Source organism: Pterocles gutturalis, unplaced genomic scaffold (assembly GCF_000699245.1).
Source record: "Pterocles gutturalis isolate BGI_N339 unplaced genomic scaffold, ASM69924v1 scaffold14274, whole genome shotgun sequence".
NCBI classification, from domain to species: Eukaryota; Metazoa; Chordata; class Aves; order Pterocliformes; family Pteroclidae; genus Pterocles; species Pterocles gutturalis.
Window position 1 is genome coordinate 66,664 of NW_010135943.1, and position 18,516 is coordinate 85,179.

Sequence of the window (18,516 nt, forward strand, 5' to 3'; positions counted from 1 at the left end):
CTGAGGGGGCAGTAGCACTGAGATTTTGGAAGTCTGACAGTCAGGCTCTTAATCTTGGTTCTTACACTCACGTGCTTTGGTCTCCGAGCAGGGTTTATGGTCGACAGGAGGGTGTAGGGGCTGCATAACTCGATTGAAATCTGAGAGATTTGAGTTTGTTCCTTTTCTGGCAGCCATGTCCTATGTATTCCCATTGCATAGGGCTGGTCTCACCAATGTATTTAGGCACTTTGAAGTAGTCCCTCAATTTTTTTTAATTTTTTTTTTTGTAAGAATAAAGTCTGTGACTTTCCCAATGCTTGTCTGATGGGAATCATGCTGCCATTGTTGGATACAGTGAGATTTCACTGGAATTGGGAGCATGACCACTGTTCAGGACCCTATGATGGGATTTTCAGGGAAAACTCAGGAACCAGAATACATCTGTGGAGCTGACATTAGTTCCCCTGTTGCTTTTACATTGTAAAGAGAAGAACATTCAGACCTGTGAAGCACTTAGATACCCTGTCAATATGGAAGGAGACATATTAATGGATGACTGACTTCTTTTAATGTCAATTTATTTTTTTCCTTTGTTTGCTTGACAGATCCTGTGCATGGGCCACAGAACGTAGAAGTTGTTGATATTCGCTCCCGGCAACTGACGTTGCAGTGGGAGCCCTTTGGTTACGCAGTGACCCGCTGCCACAGCTACAATCTCACTGTCCAGTACCAGTATGTGTTCAACCAGCAAAAATTTGAGGCAGAGGAGCTCATCCAAACTTCTTCTCACTACACCTTGCGAGGTCTTCGGCCCTTCATGACCATCAGGCTGAGGTTAGCCCTCTCTAACCCAGAGGGCAAAATGGAAAGTGAGGAGCTGGTGGTGCAGACTGAGGAAGACGGTAAGTCATGTTGGGTTTGCTCTCTTCCTTGGATTTTGGGGTGAAGACAAATATTTTCAAGTTGTAAATAACAACGTAACCCTTTAGAAGTCCCATGAGACTTATAAACAGCTTCTCTGACCAGTGTGTGCATTATGAATGTAAGATTTGTAGGTGTAAATAGTTCCATTCACAGCTGTGTTCTGGAAAGGTCAAGGCTCCCTGAGGTGCTTGGAAATGACAAACGCCAGTCTGAGCAGTGGCTGAACAGCGGTAGGTTTAATGCTATAGACGTCGTATTCTGAACTGCCCAGAACCCACAGAGCAGCTTCCTTTGTCACCCGGGCAAATGTCATCTTGGCATTTGTTGATTTTTCTTGTGCCTTCACATTGATGTCCCAAAAAGAAGTATGATGCCTTCCTTTGCAGAGCGTAGCTTTTCTTAGCGCTGGTCTTCTGGACACAGCTTTTTATATACGTCTCAGAAGCTAAATTCATTTGGTGCTAAATCTTCTGTTCTTGATAGAAAAGAACTGTTTTCCAGAAGTACTTATGGAAAGCTTTGAAGTGTTATTATCCCAGCTGAGCTATTTCAGACAAAGACTACAAGCCTCCAGTCTGTCTAACGTGTTAAAAAAGAAGCGTTCTCCTCTGCCAGAGCTGTAAAGAGTTGCTGTCCTGAGTTTCTGTCAGCTGGAAGCGGCTCTTGCAGTCCAGTATATCATACGGAGGGACATGAGAGGGTGGCAGATCTTTCAGATAAATGAACAGGATTTTTATCACAGGATTGCAAAGTGCATTTACTTAGTTATCTTCCACAGCATTAAAATTTTGCTTGAGTAGGTGGATTTTCTGGCTGGCCTTGTAGCCATAATGCAATATAAATCTTACATTGTTACTTTACTAAGAAAATCAATCTTCCATATTGATAAAGGTGTGCAGCCCAGGGGGATCTTTATGCCAAGGTGCAATCTGGCTGTCTGGGAGGATAGAGCTTTGCTGTTGTGTGGGCGAAGAAGGACAAATTAAATTCCCTACTCCTGCTATGCTGTAGTTTAATAAGTATGTACTGAAAGTAGCTTTGTATTTTCATGGATTCTGATTTTATTTATCATTGCTTAGACTAGAGTTGTCTTATTTGAACCAAAGGCTGAGAATAGGTCTTTGATAGTACCTGGGTGTGACAGTAGTGCTTTGGGGTGGGGTTTTTGTTGTTATGTTATTTTCCTTTTGTTTTATTTTCAGCTTTGAACTTCCTCTCTGATGGTCTCTTGGTGTCTTCTGATGTGTGTGCAACTGGAGCTGGTGGTAGCTTCTAACACAGTTTTTTGGGATTTGTTGTTTTTTTTTTTTTTTTTCTCCCCCCTGCAGTTCCTGGACCTGTTCCCTTGGAATCCATCCAGGGAGGACCTTTTGAAGAGAAGATCTATGTTCAGTGGAAGCCTCCAAATGAGACAAATGGCATCATTACACTCTATGAGGTGAGGAGAACAGATTGTCGTCAAGGAATACGTGCCACAGGGCCCTTTTCCTATGTGTTTAAGCCAATCCTGAGCTCTGAGATGTCAGCAGGTGCTAAAAGAAGCCTGATTAAAATAGATAAGAATCTTCAAGATAGTCTGCTGCTGTCACTGAAAACGTTTTCCAGTTCAAAAAAGAGAAGAGATTTCTTTACCAACATTTGTGTCAAAATGAGAGCCGTATATCCCCCCCATGTCTCAGGTGTTCAATTCTTGCCCTTTTTTCTTCTGTAGTATCCCCAAGGTCTGTTTTCTTTCCTTTTTTTCTTGAGGTAAATTTCTGTTAGGTTTTATACCTAAATGCTGCAACTAATTCCTCTCTGCCTTTCCCAATAGTCATAATTCTTCCTGGCAATCTCAGCAGCATATAGCCATTAAGTCTTATTTTATCGGGTTGTTCTTGAATGTTTGAATGATACATCTAATCTAGCCTAGCCCCACCCCTAAGCAAAATATACAGCAGGTTATAGGCTGATCACTGACCATCCTATGCTGGATGGAAAAAAAAAATTAAATGTGATTCTAGAGTGTGTCAGAGGAGTTGTTTCTTGTTAAAATGAGGAAGCATTACTGTTGTCACGCGCTTCTGGTGAGACTGCATCCATAATGTCACGTACACCCAAATATGAGGAAAAGGAGTGTAAAAGGAGGATTGCTTTAGAGGATCGTGTGAGGTGAGAGACATTCCTACAAGAGAAGGTAAAGACATTTTATTAAATTGTGGAAAACCAGTGCTGCCTGAGCATGCACATGTTTATAGATTCAGCGGTAAGATAAGAGTGAAAAAAAAAATTTGCTTTTGTGGTAATGTAGAAATCTTCAATGTGGGCTTGTACAGCATTTCCTTATACAGAGGGGCAAGAATCACTTTTTTGCTTTCTCTTTTATGCTGGGAGAATGTAAATACTTACTTTGGAAATGGCATGGGTGCAAGAAGCAATGCTGCCATCGCCAGTGAGGTTCTGCTCCTTTCCTCTTCCCATCCAGCTTCTCCGTTTGGAACAGGGTGTCTTATAACATGCCACTCGTAAATCTTCTGGCTAATGCTGGCTGTCCCTAACACAAGGATGGTCAAATGGAAAAAATTGAGCAGGTTTAACATCAGTGAGCTCTTGCTCTACAGTGTGAGCAAGAGATGGCAGCTATTTCCTGGGCTCAGATGTAACTGCACTTGGAGGTCATCTCTCCAGCTGGCTCACAAAGGGTAGGTTGAGTTTGGTATGGCAAGACTAAGTAAAGGAATAGAAGTTCCTCTTGCTAATTTTGTGTCATTTCAGCCAGGCAATAAACCTTGACTAAAGGAAGGAGTCATTTTTTGATGGGCACTGTTGAGATACTTGTGGAAATCTCCTCAGGTTCCGTAACACCTGGCTGTGCTAGAACTAGAACTAACCCTTGCAATTTCATGGTTTTTGAAGGTGTACTACAGGCTGTCCTGTGTCTGTGTAAGGGATTGCTCAATAAAGCTGTCTGTATTCTTAAAGAATGGGTCTGAATAGAATCAGTTGCAAATTCATTATTTTTCTGACAACATGGTGACCTAGAATGGAACATATTTAAAATAATCCATGTCAAATGATGCAAAAATAATTCCTTTTAATTTTTAAAGAGGCAGTTTCCTACTAAAATATTGCCTTGGGCTGAGCTCATTGAAAGGACTTAAGCAATCTGTGTTGCTTTTCTGGCTGAACAGCTGCACCGAGATACTTTGGTGCCTCCAGGGTAGTGATGCATCATGACAGAGACTTTGCCCCTCAAGTCATGTCATTGCTGGAGTCTCAGTGGAGACACAAACAAATTTTTCTTTTCTGATAATGACTCTCTGCATACTTTGCAGCTAAAGCCAAAGAGAAGTCAAGGTGAATTCAAACTCTTCCTCCTTTTCCTCCTCCCCCTCATCTCCAAAAGGATGAAAATCTAAGTGTTAAAAACCAGGAGGACCGGAGTGCTTGAAGGCTGTCATGAATGAAAATGTTTCTCTTTTCTCTCCCTTCTTACCTGTGAAAATTAATACAGAACATTCCCATTCTTGGTGGCACCCTCAGACAAATTCATCAGCTGGAGATAGAACTGCAGACGACCAGTTACCCATCACCTGGAGAGGGGGCTGGAGCATTCTCAGGGTAGCTGTCAGGCTGTTGAAGTCTGATCACAAGGAAATATGAATGCCTGGTCCAAGTAAAAGGAGATCCTGTGTTTGAAGTTGCTCAGTAAATAAAGTACAGTTCTTTACACAGAAACATCTTATCCTGCTACCTGCAATTGAAGTTTAATCTTCCTAGAAGTATTGAGAATCATTCAGTATTGTCCAGGTAGTTGCATCTTTTGTGTTGCTTGCTTAATCCCTAGCCTGCTATGATAAACCTGCACCTTCGTCCCTGCTGGTATTATTTTAGGATTTCATGCTACGTGTCTAGAACCAAAGTAATTCCTCAGTAGTAATGACCCCCAGAGTGTTATTTTAGACAGGTTCAGCCATTTTTCAGTATCATCATGACTTTACCCTGCTTTAACCAGAGTTCAGCTGACCTATTGGTTAAAGTGGAGAGAGAAGAAAAGCGCTAGTGGTTAGTCTCTGATAGGTTTTCAGTTCTTTCCTGTAGCCTACAGTACAGATCCAGATAGAAGCAGAAGGCTTTAACGACAACAGAAAAAAAAGGTCAAACTATGAACTGGTGCGGTGCTGCTTTAGTGAGGTCTCTGGAAGGAGCACAGCTCCCGAAGCCCAGCACCAGCAGTGCTGTTCCGGCAGCTGGAGGAGCCAAGAGGCTCAGGGGTTTGCTAGCAGATTTACAGCTATCTAGAAACTCTGCAGTTGTGTTGCTGTCGTTACAGAGAAACAAACCCAGGAACCTACCAACATTTATTAAAGAAAAATTCTCAGCAAAGTACAGATCAAGAAATATCATTTTATGCATTTGAGCCAGTGGTGTCAAAGTTCCGGATTACACGTGGAAGTAGCTGGCCAGATTCACATGTAGGTATCGTGCAAGTGATGGTCTCTGAAACTCCCTTGGGCACAAACCCTCTGAATAAAAACAAATTAAAAAAACCTCCTTCTCCTAAGTCATAGTTTCCTTCTTACCACCACCTTCAAGATCTGAATCATTGTATCTGCATATATTTTCTCTCCAGTTTTCTTAAAAAATTTAGTTTGTAAGCTTCTGAAATGCTACCAAATAAATACACTGTCTATTCTAGTTGCATCCCACTTGCTTTTTCTTCTGACAGATTTTCTTTTTGGATCCCCAATCATTCCTGCAGTTCCCTGCCAGGCAGATGTCCATATCGCACAAACTGCTGTTGGAGTTTGTATGCACATTGCTGAAGTGCCAACTGGGCTGCAATTCAGCAGTGCAACCTTCAGCAAGTCATTTGGCAGACAGAATCCTTAATTTGGTAATGACTGAATGCTTCTGAAGAGCCTAAACAAAATGGAAGGACCTTAATGAACCTTTCTGACTTATGCAAGTCTCTTCTGATTGATATTTATCCTTCAAAATGCTATTGTAGCGTTTTAATAAAGGCAGCGATAGCCTTGCATTTAAAACTGGCTTAAAAACCCCCTGCGTTCAGTTGGAGAATTGTTTCACTGGGTACAGCCACAGCTGGATTTTTATAAAAAGGAACCTTCTAGATCCCTAAATTGGGGTGTAATTACAGTCTGTTTCTAGGGAGCAGAAACCTCTTGTTGAAGGGAACCTTGAAAGCTCCACGAATTGCAAGTCAGTTAATCAGTATGCTGAAAGGATGAGGATATGAGCCGTGTAGAGAGCGAGTGATGGCGCAGCTCGTTCTGGAGGTGTTGGGGGGAGCACAGCGCATCAGTCACTAACACGAGCGTGTGCCGAGTTAGTAGGTGTGGGTTGGTCTGTCCAGTCCAGTCAGCCCTTGGGGAGATGCATGGGCTGCTGTTGCAAGTAAGCCGTGCAGCGGAGATAAAGCTGAAGAGCTGTGGCTATAGCCAGGTCCCCAGGTAGCATCTAGGTGTGTAGGTACTTCCATGAGCCAAGTAGATCAGTTTGTGTTCAAACGCAGCTAAACAGCAAGAATGGATTTCGCTGGTACTTCAGTTTGGGTAGAATCTCTACAGAGATGCTTTTGCATGTGACATTCATGAGAGGTGTTATTACAGCTATCTCTTGTAGCAAGCTGTGAGTGGCAGAATCTAATGGTATTGTAATAAGTCGTCTCCCCCCTTCAGTCCCCTGGAAGACTGAAAGCACCACAACTTGTTGATTTTTTTTTTTTTACCAGTCCTGAAAAGCTGCTATGTTTTAAAAATGCCTCATAATCAAATGCTGCTTATTGTGCTTATGCCATGTGGGAGTTCAGCTTCAAAGCCTTTGTGTACAAAGACATGCAAAAAAATGTTTTTCTTTTTTTTTTTCATCTAAGTGTGTGTAAAGTCAAACCACCATCAAACAGCAGAAAGAGCCATGCTGGCACTGGACTGCAGGAACAAGCAATCTAATTTAATGGACCAGCTTTGGCATTTAAATTCTCCCTTTAGATGACATGAGGTTGTCTCAAGCATTTGTTCCATCGTACACATTGAAGTGCTTCAGATAGATGTGTGGACACAGATACTTCATGCAAACTTGCATGTTGAAAATGTAAATAAAGCTTATTTATATCTGTTTCCCTTCATTTGGGCAGCTGGAAGCTTACAGGTGCACTCAGTGAGTCATGTTGGCTTTCACCTTTGCACATGAAAAAATTTATTTACAATTTATTTCTCAGAATTGTCGGTTTTTAGAATATAAGGGCAAGAGGGGAAAAAAAAAACCCCACCTACCATTCCTGTTTAAAATATTTTTCACGTTACTTGGGGAAAGGCATTGTTATAAGGTATTACAGTCCTAGAAGCATTTAAAGTGTGCCTGCAGGATACTGGTCTCCTTGGCTGGAAAAAATGACTCTGATTGTTGAAGTCCTTTCAGTGAACCATGCCTAAAGGCAGTGTGGGTTGCATCATGGGTCTTGGGAAAAATAAAGATGCATTTGCAGCTCCTAACTAGCTAGTTTACTCAGTCGCTATTTCTGAAATGCTGTAAAACTCTATTTAGATGCCAGGAATAATAATATAAGGGACTTTCATACACAATTTCAGCTCTTTAATGAGATGCTTGGAGCCTAGTTCCTCTAATCCCAGTGGATTAGAGTTTAAATTGGACTTCAGAGGTTCCAGATCCCCTTGACTGCCATGTAAAATCGCAGTCTGCCCTTCGTCATCTCTCTAGTTGCCGAGATGCCATTTCTCAGTCACTTCACTCCTCTGCAGGAGAGGTCATTACGTGGACACTGCCTCTTAGAGGGTCATGCCTAAGGTCAGTATTTGTGGGATGCACTGCCTGCATTTACAGCAGGCTAGAAACACATTTCTTCCACCTTTGACCCCTAAAAGTGCGTATTTATTATAACACAAAGCATGATTACCTGGTGTCCTAGCTATCCACTGCGTGGATATGCATACATCTCTGTTCATAGCCCTTTCTTAAGCTGTCCATGAAACCTGACATTTTTAGGATAAAATCTTCCCTGCTAAAAGGTGCAGCAAAAAAAAGGTTTCCTCGAAAAGCTGAAAGGATTGGAAACTCGACGTAGGCATTTGTTTGTTTATTTAAAGGCTTTTTTTTTTGGTTAAGAAGAGTGAAAAATTGCTCCCCCAAGAAGAAAGGCAACAACCACAAAATCTTGCAACCAATTTATATGAAACTCCAAAGTCAAAATAGTAGAAAGATGACAATTCTCAGAAATTGCCTTCAGTGAGAAGTGGCTTTGAATGTACCCATGGAAATCAATCACGTTCCAGCTTCTCGGCTGCATTCTGTGGATGCGGGATACTCCTGGGACGAAGCTTTCTCACTTCAGCTCGCGAAGCGTGCACTGGAGGAGGCCCGTGCTGCACAGCGCTGGCTGCTGGGTTCAGCTCAACATTAGGAGAACGTTCAGGAGAAGCTGTTAAGGGTGCAAAACCCAGGAAATGCTTAGTTGAGGGCTGAATATTCAGTCATAGCGTTATCACTCTTCTGTAGGGCATTTGACAGTGCGGTCTTCATGCAGTTGGGTATTACTCTCTGCAGCACTAATGTTGTTTTCCTTTGACGTTGGATTTATACGGTGTCTTGTACTGCAGTCTATTGTCTGTCCAGAGTCTATGAAAGTGTCTATGAAAGAATAAGTGTTTTTACTGCATCTGCACTGTGTTGATTTAGAATTTTTAATAATCTAAACTAGCAACGAAACTGTGTGGCCGTGGATAATCTGTTTAAGTTTGACACACTGTCAGCTCTGTAGTAGCCTGCTTCATCCTCCCAGTTATGTGTAAGGAAAGCTGTGCATGCATACACAGCTAAATTAGTTCTGTAGTTCATGGTTTTCAGCACAGAATTGCACTGGAAGAGGGCTGGGCTGGCTGAAGAGGAATTGTTTATTACATGGTTGCTGACTGCAATATTTACTGAGCACTTGGTGGGCAGGTTGGTTAGATGCTGCCAATGTTCTGGGCCATGATTAATCAGGATTCAGGCCAGAATTTGGAAAATGAATGGTACTGATTGGTTGGGTTTTTTTGTTTGTTTGTTTCGTGGTTTTTTTTGTTTTTTTGGGTTTTTTTGGCAATTGAGAAGGGCTATAAATCTGAGCACTGCTCGCTTTCTTAGCGGATCAGGATGGCATGTCAGCTCCAGACCCTGTTCTGTTTCTGGGACAAGGCAGGGCTTAGCGAGACAGCTTTTCAGTGGAATTTGAGGAGCACAAGGTGACAAGAAATAACTTTTCTTTCAGTCAGCAGAATCCAGCAAAGAGCCCTTTTCCTCCCTTCCCTGCTGTTTAATAAAGTAATATGGCTTATAAGCTCCGTGGCAGCCCTAGTATGTGTTTGAGTGACCCCTCTGCCACGCATGGCGCTTTTAAAACAGCTTCTCCGATGCTGCAAGGAAAAACTAATGTACCTGTGCACAGTAATACAACAGCTGCAGCTGCTGTTCCGGTGACACAGGGTGGCTTTTCTTCCCCTGTCATGTTTGGAAATGTAAAATGCTGTGGCAGAACTGAAGTAGTTGGAGCTGGGTGGATTTAAAGCTGATGTGGGGAAGTCACCATCCCTGGAGGGGTTCAAGAAACGTGTAGATATGGTGCTTGGGGACATGGGTCAGTGGGTGAGGTGGTGTTGGGTTGACGGTTGGACTTGATGATCCTTGAGGTCTTTTCCAACCTTAATGATTCTATGATAATAGGAATGAGGCTCTGCTCTGCCCATCTGGTACTTTCCAGGGCAAGGACTCTGCTGCTGTTCATGCTCCTTCCATCTGAGGAGGGCAGGAAGGGTGCTCCAGATGCAGGCTGGCCAGCTTTGCTCAGCTGCTGAAACCTCTTGAGAAGAGCCCGCTGTATCTTTGTTGCTGTTGTTTCTCTCCATCCTGTCCCAGTTAGTTTAACACAGCCTTAAACTTAGGAAACATTTAAATGCCTTACCAATTAGGGTTACTTTTCTGAATAAACACCTTAGAGAGCTTTTGAACAAACTTCTTCAAATTATATGGGATTCTTAATTGTGCGCTATCCACTGTTGCTTGCAAGATGTACTTAGCTTGGAAGCATTTGTTAATAATGTTCTTTTAAGTCCTATGGTTTCCAGTACCATCTTGATGAGAAAATGAGAGGGTGGTTTGAGAAACTCAGATGTCAGGGTTTTCTTAAATGCATGCCAACCTCCAGGTAAATAGCATACTTGTGTTATAAATAGTATGAATTAAATAGTATGAATCAACTGTTTAAAAAAGTTGCTTGATCAAGCTTTCCAGAAATAAAAGCATAATGCGGTCCCTTGAGCACAACAGTTTCTTTGATTACCTTTTTATTCTTTTGAAACCAACAGACCTGCAGCAATATAAATCCTATGCAAATGAGAAAAGATATTTGGCTACAACAAAACTTTTTTTTTTTTTTAAAGGAAGGAACTGAATTATTTTAGTGTGCATGCTGTGTGATAAGAACTGGAAAAAAAACCCCAAGCCATCATATTCTTTCTTATAATGAAGTTCAAATTTAAAAAATAATTTTGTAGATATGTAAACATCTTGTTTTTCTGCCTTCCAATGTTTTATTTTCTGGAGGAAATACAATTTTGGTCTATTCTTCTCTCAGTTATGCTGTTTCTCTGTATTGCTCATCCAGGAAAACAGCTGATTCCTAATCCCCTTTATTCCATCTCATCTCTTCGAGTGCCACTGTACCTGTGCAGTTATGGCAACATAAATAGAGCTCTCTGACAATTCCAGATTCAGATCTCGCAGCGTCCTGCTTACCAAAATGTAGTAGTTGACTAAGTTGACAGCAAACTACAGATACAGGTTTGTCCCTCCTTCCTAGATGGGTATTTCCTTTTAATCTTAAATATTGCTTAATTTAGCAAATAGACAGGATTGAAAAACCCACAAGTGGTGGCTTTATCCTGTTAATTGGTGTGGCTGAGGAACTGTGTAAAAGAAGAAAAGCCAGTCAAGGTGATCATCTCATCGCTTTCAAAAGGAGGAGATGCCAGTATTACAGTTCCTTTTGCGAAATTGATCTTATTGCTGTCCTTTGTGGATGTGTGTTAGACCCAGTCTTTAACTATGACCCTGTCATCCAGTGGACAGGGTGGGTTTGGGGTTGGATTCAGTTTCCTGTGCCCTGCTCTCATTGCCGATCTCTGTCACTCTGAGTCCCTTGCCTCCCTTTTTGCCTTCTCCTTTTGCCCTCCCTGCCTGTTACTATTATTTCCTGATTTCTCTTCTCCCTGCTGTCCAGGTGGTATTGCTGACAGCAAGGCTGGGACAGCTTTCGGAAGGATGCTGGCAGCTGCTAGGTTTTAGCACAGGGAGAAGGACTTGCTCTTCCCTTTGTTTCTAATTCAACCGCTTTTGTCTGAAATTGTGAAAAGCGACTTAGGGTGAGGCAGACGCTTGACTTGGAAAATAAACACAAATGGATAGTTTAAGATTTAAGTGACTAACAGTAGGTGGTCTTACAATTATCAGCTACTATAATAGCTAGGACTGATTTTTTTAATTATAAACGTGGCAAAAACTTTTCATACGTTCATGGGTCTTGCTTCTGTTACTTTATGGTGTGTAGCAAAGAGAGCCGCTGTAAGTGATGTTGTCAGTGCTCCATTGTGTTGGTTTGGGGTTTTGTTCATTGCCCACGGCTTTCGCTATGCCCAGTGTAGCATGGCAAAGCAGCTATGAGATGTACTAAGCAGCGCTTTCAGCATCCCGGACTAACTGAGGAACAAGTATGGAGATTGAATAACTGCCTCAATGCTGCAATCCTATCAAAGCAATTTCTGTGGTTGTCATTTTCTGCTATTAAACTGAACAATGAGGCTCTCCAATGAAATCATATGAAATAACAGCTCATTAAAAACTCTCCTTAATATATAGTGTGCTAATTAATGTCAGTGGGGTGCAAGCTTGAATGGCAGAATAGACTATACTGTTTAGAAAGTAGGTAAATAAAAGAAGATATTTTATCATTAATGACCTTTTAGTAAACCTAATGAAATCCTTAATGGCCTGAATTCATTACTAAGGTGCTCCCAATTGCTTTGTTACCATCTCCATTCTTCCTCCCTTTCTCATAGACATTAAATTTGATTTTATTTATACCAAACAAAAAAGCAATAAAGTCCCAAGGAAACATGAACAGGAAGAAGGAGTCTGAGCCAGAAGGGGAGTAGATGAGACTTCTCAGCCCTACTATCCCTGTTCCTGGTAAAGAGGAAGGCTGGGTTTATGGATATATTCTGTCTTGTATGTGTCTTGTCTCTGTTTGTACTCAGGTTTAATTGACTCTGTGTTTGTGTGACTTGCAGTAAATAGGCTGGGGAGCAAATGGGCCTCTTTTATTCACATGGTCTCCCTAGGTTAACTTCCACATTCATTCCTAGAGCTGCACTATGGCTTTTTATACCGTTACCAACCATGCTGCGCTTTTGCTGGGACTAAAGGACTTTATTCTTCAGGGCTTTTAGTCTTTCACATGTTGCCAGCCTTAAATATAACTTGTAAAAATGCTGTTTAACTCTCCCTTGACCTCCCAAAAGAAGCAGTAGAAGAATGGAAAAATGAAACGCCTCTGCTTCCTTGCATTTGCTGAATAAAATTTAGTGGGCTGGGGAGGGATGCAAGTAGCAATAATTGCCTGGCTTAAACAGAGTTTTAAGATGGAAAAGGTGCCCAGTCATCTGGTCTTAAAATATATTCTTTAGTTCTGAAGTCCAGCACTGGAGCAGGATTGTTCACTAACCTGTTCCCTAACTCTTTCCTGTTCATGAGAAGATAACTTTCTTCAAATTATTCCTTTTTGTGTAACACTTGGTGCAATTAACTTTAGTCTTTTACCCCAAATGTCTGAAACTTCCTGATAAGATTGAAACTAATGTCCATCCCAGCTGCAACCCCAAGTCACCTGCAGAGTAATTGTTCCCAAGAAGCACAGGCGGTTGACAAGTCTTAGAAAAAAGAGCCCATGACTTGCTGTGTAATCATGTTTCAATCAGTTTTATAGAATCATGAAATTGATTGTCCCCCTGATGTACCACACACTTCGGAGCAGATACTGTGCTAGGCGAGTTAATGCCTTATTTGGCTCCAGGCACACAAAAGAAGAGAGCTTTTTTTGCTTCTCCTCCCATTCTCACAAACCAAGGAGGAAGGGAACACAAATCACCTTGAAATCAGAATTTGAGAGCATGGCAACATCAGCCAGCCCTGTTTTGTTTTCCTAATCATCCAGGGAGAGCATGATGAGTTAGGAGAAAGGTGCCAGGCTGTTGGCTGTGTACAAGGGAGCTTGGATGAATGACAAAACCAGTGGTGGTGACAACCAGGCTGTCAAAGAGCTACAGGAATCATAAATGTCTGACAGAATGAAGAGCTGAGCGAGTGTCTCATTAATGTGGTGTCCTCTTCAATACTGGAGTCGGCTTCTCTCTTCTGCCACATCCTTGTTTGCAGGTTTTTTTATTTTTAGGCTGGATATTAGGAAAAATTTCTTCACTGAAAGAGTGATCAGACATTGGAACAGGCTGCCCAGGGAGGTGGTTGAGTCACCATCCCTGGAGATGTTCAAGAATCGTGTAGATGTGGTGCTTAGGGACATGGTTTAGTGAGTTAGGTGGTGTTGGGTTGGACTTGATGATCCTTGAGGTCTTTTCCAACCTTAATGATTCTATGATTCTTCTGAAGCTGGAAAAAAAGAAGATGCTGTGAAGATACGGTCTTGAGGCAACGAAGAATATTCCTCCTCAGACACCTGCATGGAAGGTCTGGCCCTGTCTTCATAGAATTTAATTATTGTTTCAAACTCTCATTTCAGGAGTATTTTGATCTTTCAATGTAAGTGAAAACCCATTCAAAATAAATCAAAAATCAACCCAACACTGAAAATTCTAGGAGCTCCTTCTTAACCTGAGTCTTGTCCCTGGAAGATTTACCATGTCCAGCATTTTTGTATTTTGTGTTGAAAAGTTCCCAATTCAGGGTCAGCCTTCAGTCTGAAATGCTGCTTCTGCTGGAAGTGGTTCATCAATCCCTGAGCTTTCATGGGCTAACTCTAAAGTTCAGAAGAAGGAATTGGGAAAAGCAAAGCTTTCACGGTCATCCTCAAAATGCTTCTACAAAGCCCGTATCTCTGTAAATTATGAGGGAAGACTCAGACTAGAAAATACGTAATTAAAAAGACCCCACCAAACCAAAACACCAAACAACTGCTGAAACAAGGAAAGGTGCTTCTATCCAGGTTTATGTTGCCTTTGAAAATAAATGATCTTTCTCTAAGGCCCATGTTGTTGACTTTCCTGGAGTCAAGTGTGTTCCCTCAAACTGCCGGGCAAGTTCAGGCCTTTTCTTCTCCACGAGCTGCTGCACAGAACTGCTTCCACGCGTGAACGATGCTCAATGTGAGCAGCACTAAGGGATTGCTGTCAGCTTGGGATGTTCCATGGCAATGTGTGTGCAACCTCGGCTCTTCCTGCAGCTGGAACCCTGGCATCCAGCGGTATTGGTGCGGTGGTGGGGTTTTCTTTGTTTGTTTTGTTTTGCAGAGACCACAAAGGGCTTGTGGCTGCAGCATGATTGTTAGTTTGTTGATTGGAGAACCCAAGTCCTGCACACAGAACTCCCACATATTACTGTCCGCAGTGTTTTTTCTTTTAGTACTTGATAAGGCTCCTTCTTGCACTGAGCCAAAAGCTTTTTCTAAGCTATTTAATGTTATCTGTCTCTGTGACAGTGTAAAACTTATATTAAATTTAGAGGAAAACAAAATAATGCGGCTACAGCATTATTAACTTGCTGTTTTCTTATTTAGGACACGGACAAATTAGAAATTATTCAGGTTATCCAGACGAAAGTTACATTCTCATCCTTATTAAGAGTGAACTTTGTGAACTCATCCGTGCTGCTGCTGAGCAAACAGCGCTGCTGGGGAGATGTAACTCGGTCTTTTCCCTGGATACTGTGATCTTGCTCTCTCATTAGATTTTTATAAAATCTGTCTTGTAATGCTCCACTTTCCAGAAACATTCTCTCTCCTTTCTAAACTTCTCTATCCAGTAGACCAGATTTCCAGCTAAATAACCCCCCAGCTCCGGCTTTCAGAGGAGTGCCAGCGAGAGACAAGTCTGTTGCTGAACTGACACTGAAGTTCTAACAACCTTGGCTTGGGCAGGAGTAATGAGACACAGCCCTGGGCTAGAAATTACATTGACTTGGGAGCAGCGGGAATTCATTCTGCTTTGCCTGAGGCAAAGGTCTGCTGTGCTGTCAGAGTTTCTTCAACTCTGGGTTTCCTCTGTCATGGTAATAAGTACCAAGAAAGCTGCTTATGAAAGAGTTTTGAGGAAGTCCCTTGTTACCTGCTACTAGTTTAACTTGTGTAATCTCAGCAGCAGCAGCAGAGGGGCATCTATTTCTAGCTGCTTTACTGACAGATTTAAATAAAGATGGACTTCGTGGACCTTTGGAGCAGCCTTCCTGGACCATGAGAAATTCCCAGCAGCTGCACTGGTTTGCTAATAGTTGTTGTGTGAAGAAATGGTATTGGTGAGCTGTGGTTCTGTTTGCTGCACGGAGATCTTGGTGTTTGCCTTTGTTACTCTGAGCTCCTCAGTGGCATGAGAAGAAAACTTACATCAAAGTGTTTGACATTTCTAATAGGGGAAGCACGGTAGCAAAGGCTATTTTTTTCCCAAACAAATCTGAGATAATGGGGAAGCCCTGGTGAAGCTTTTGTGGCTGGGAAGAATCGAGATGTGCGGTTTACCCACTGCTTTTTCATGTCCTTACATAACTGTTTTAGCAGCTTTACTCCTAAAGGGCTCCACGCATATCTCAGTGACCAAATTATTTGCTGGGATTTAACACGGTGCTGTCTAAACAGAGTATCTGTGAACATAATCCTTAATGATGTGCTGGGGGCACATGCTGCTTGTGGAAGCCTTGCCTGTGATTAATCAATTAAGGATAAGATAAACCCAACACTGGTTCCTCTGGTTTGGTAGACGATTTGAAAGATGCTGAAGCTGAACATGCGTCTGTACGCGTTTGCAGTTCCACGCAGAATTTTCAGTGTTGTCTCAAGTTAGATAAGCACAGAAATAAAATATTCTGCCAGTTGCTGCTGTGCACATGCTGTCCTTTAAAAATGACAGCATCTGGGGTTTTTTGGATAAAACCTCCTTTTTGTATGAATAGTAATATTTATAGTACAGAGCATGACAGCGATGTTTTTACACTCTTACCAGTCTGTGTGTAGGTCTGTGTAGGTGGTTAAAAGAGTGTGTTTGTGTTTGCAAGTTGAGTCCTGAATAAGATGGGCTGGATTGCCATCTGCTCAGGGGAGACTCAGGGTTTTTCCAAGTCTGCTACAGGTCTTTTCTGAACTTAGGTGCTGTGTCAGTGTAGATGAGAAAACCAAGAGAAACTCTTAAGCAGTGAAATGTTACTGTTGTACTGTGTTGATCTCATGAGGAGAGCTGCTTGCAGCTTGTCTTTACAGCAAAATGCAGGCGTGGTGTGCCTGAGCGCTCGGGTGTTTGCATCACGTGCAGTGCGTGTCTCTTACCTATCTCCCCAAATAAGCAGGGTGAAATAAAATAGTTGCAAAAGCAATTAACAGCTTTGAATTGATTTTTATGCCCCGTATTAACTGTTGGAAGAGAAAGGTGTCATTTCAGAAGATAAAGACAGATTTTCTTTTTAATTTAGTTATCTTCAGAAAATGTAAGAGCTCTTGCTGATAGTGTTTCTGGGAATTCATACTAAAGGAGAACAGGTATTAATTTATGGGAAGAACATATTCCTCTCACCTAAGTGGATGCAAGATTTGGGCAGTGTACTCTGTGATGTGGTTAGTACAGCTTTGGGCAATGTGTCAATCTCTAAATTTACTGTTTATAAATATTTCTGCATATAAACTACTGATTATAAATATTGCCAGCAGCTAAATGCATCGAAATCCAGTGTAGCCTGTTCAGCCTCATCTGCCCCTCAGCCATTATTTTGTTGAAGGTCACAGATGAGGTGACAGCTCTTCTCTGGGGTGGCCCAGGTTTTTTCTACTTCTTGCTATGTCAAGCAGATATATCACTGGTTTTAAATGTAGAGGAAGATATCTTGCCTTCTGTTCACCAGCTTTTCCTTTTTCGTGCTAAAAACCCTAGAGAGAAATATGCTTCAGTGGATGGGACTATTGCTGGGCATCATTGCCATCTTCTGCTGTTAGATGAAGCCTAACATCATTGCCGAGAACCTGCCACATTAAGGACCAATGCCATGCATTTGAGGAAGGGACAAGAGATGAGCACCTAAAAGCTGATGGGCTCCTGCCTTCTTTTAAAAATTTGGAAACTTGGTTGTTGGCTAAGTACAGTTTTGTAACTCAAGAACTTGAATCTCTCTGCAGATGTCTCTGTCAAAATCTGTATAAATCTGACCTGAGAGATTTCTGGGGTCACCACCTTAGTTCAGAGCAGACACACTGTGAGAACAGCCTTGGCTTTTGAGTTTTTGGGTGTATCTGCATCCAAGTTCTTAATTATGATGGTAGACATATCTAATAACAGTAGACTTGGAGTTTGATGGTTGATTTTCCTTGGCTCTTAACCAAAACTGGCTTTTCTTCCCTTGATTCCTGATTTGTATCTGCGGTCCCTGGCCAGTACTGTTCCTTGGAAATGTCACCATTCCTTTAGCCTCTTCTGGATGTCACAGGCACTGCAAAGGGAGAGTCTATGCTGGGGACTTTATCTCGTATCCCACTGCATATAACAGAAGTGTTTCTAGCAGCTGTGTTCTCAGCTCGCTGGTTTTTGTCAATATGATAGTGAAAATAAAAGTAACTCTGCTGGAGAGTGAAAAAAGGGTGAACAAAAAGCCCACATCCTGCCGGTGTCTGAAACTGCGCAGGTCCTCATTGCTGTGAGGATGGAAATGCTCTCTCTGCAGATGAGTTTAGTGAGCAGCATGTCATGCAGATATCAGAGACTATAAAATAATGACTTCATGTCAGAGTGTAGCTTGTGCTCTTGTACTTGCATTATTTCTCTTCCCACTTAGAGTACTCATTGTACTGTACTTCTAACGTGATAAACATATCTGGAATGAAAAAGCTGTGCTGTATCCTAATTATAGCAGCACTGATGCTTATTTTGGGAGGTGTCCTGAGGTTATGATGACATGCTGAATGATTGCAAAGTGATACTTTTCAAAAGAGTTTCTAAATAGTAATTCTGGCTTGTCTTGCTACCTACGTTGTTGGTATTTTGGGGTCAGTCTGCTTCCGTGATGGATATGTGTTCACATTGCATCTTGACTTGTACAATGCTGTCCTAGGCATGCCGTGGTTAGATCAGTCTCACCATTCTCATTCTAACAGTCACCAGAAAATTGGGACATGCAGAATGCAAGTTCTGAGTAGTAGCTCTCTATGGATCTACAGGTGACAGTACGGTCCAACTCGCCCTGTATACAGCAGGTGAACATAATCTGGGAAGGTGGGTGCACTTCTGAGAAATGACTGTGTTAGGGTAATGACTGCGTAAGCTGGTACTCCTGGAGGGAGTGGGTCCGTTTTGTTCACAG

General features: G+C 42.0%; 1 protein-coding gene across 1 annotated transcript in view; it reads left to right on the forward strand.

The window, feature by feature from the left end:
• Nucleotides 1–587: 587 nt before the first annotated feature.
• The window catches only part of LOC104468093 (receptor-type tyrosine-protein phosphatase T-like), a gene marked incomplete at both ends in the record, with an annotated part of 82,556 nt that continues 64,627 nt past the window's right edge, over nucleotides 588–18,516 (forward strand). Inside the window, 2 exons of the mRNA XM_010082107.1 lie at nucleotides 588–884; nucleotides 2,235–2,344. Of these exons, the coding sequence (XP_010080409.1) occupies nucleotides 588–884; nucleotides 2,235–2,344 (407 nt within the window). The remainder of the gene's footprint in view (nucleotides 885–2,234; nucleotides 2,345–18,516) is intronic.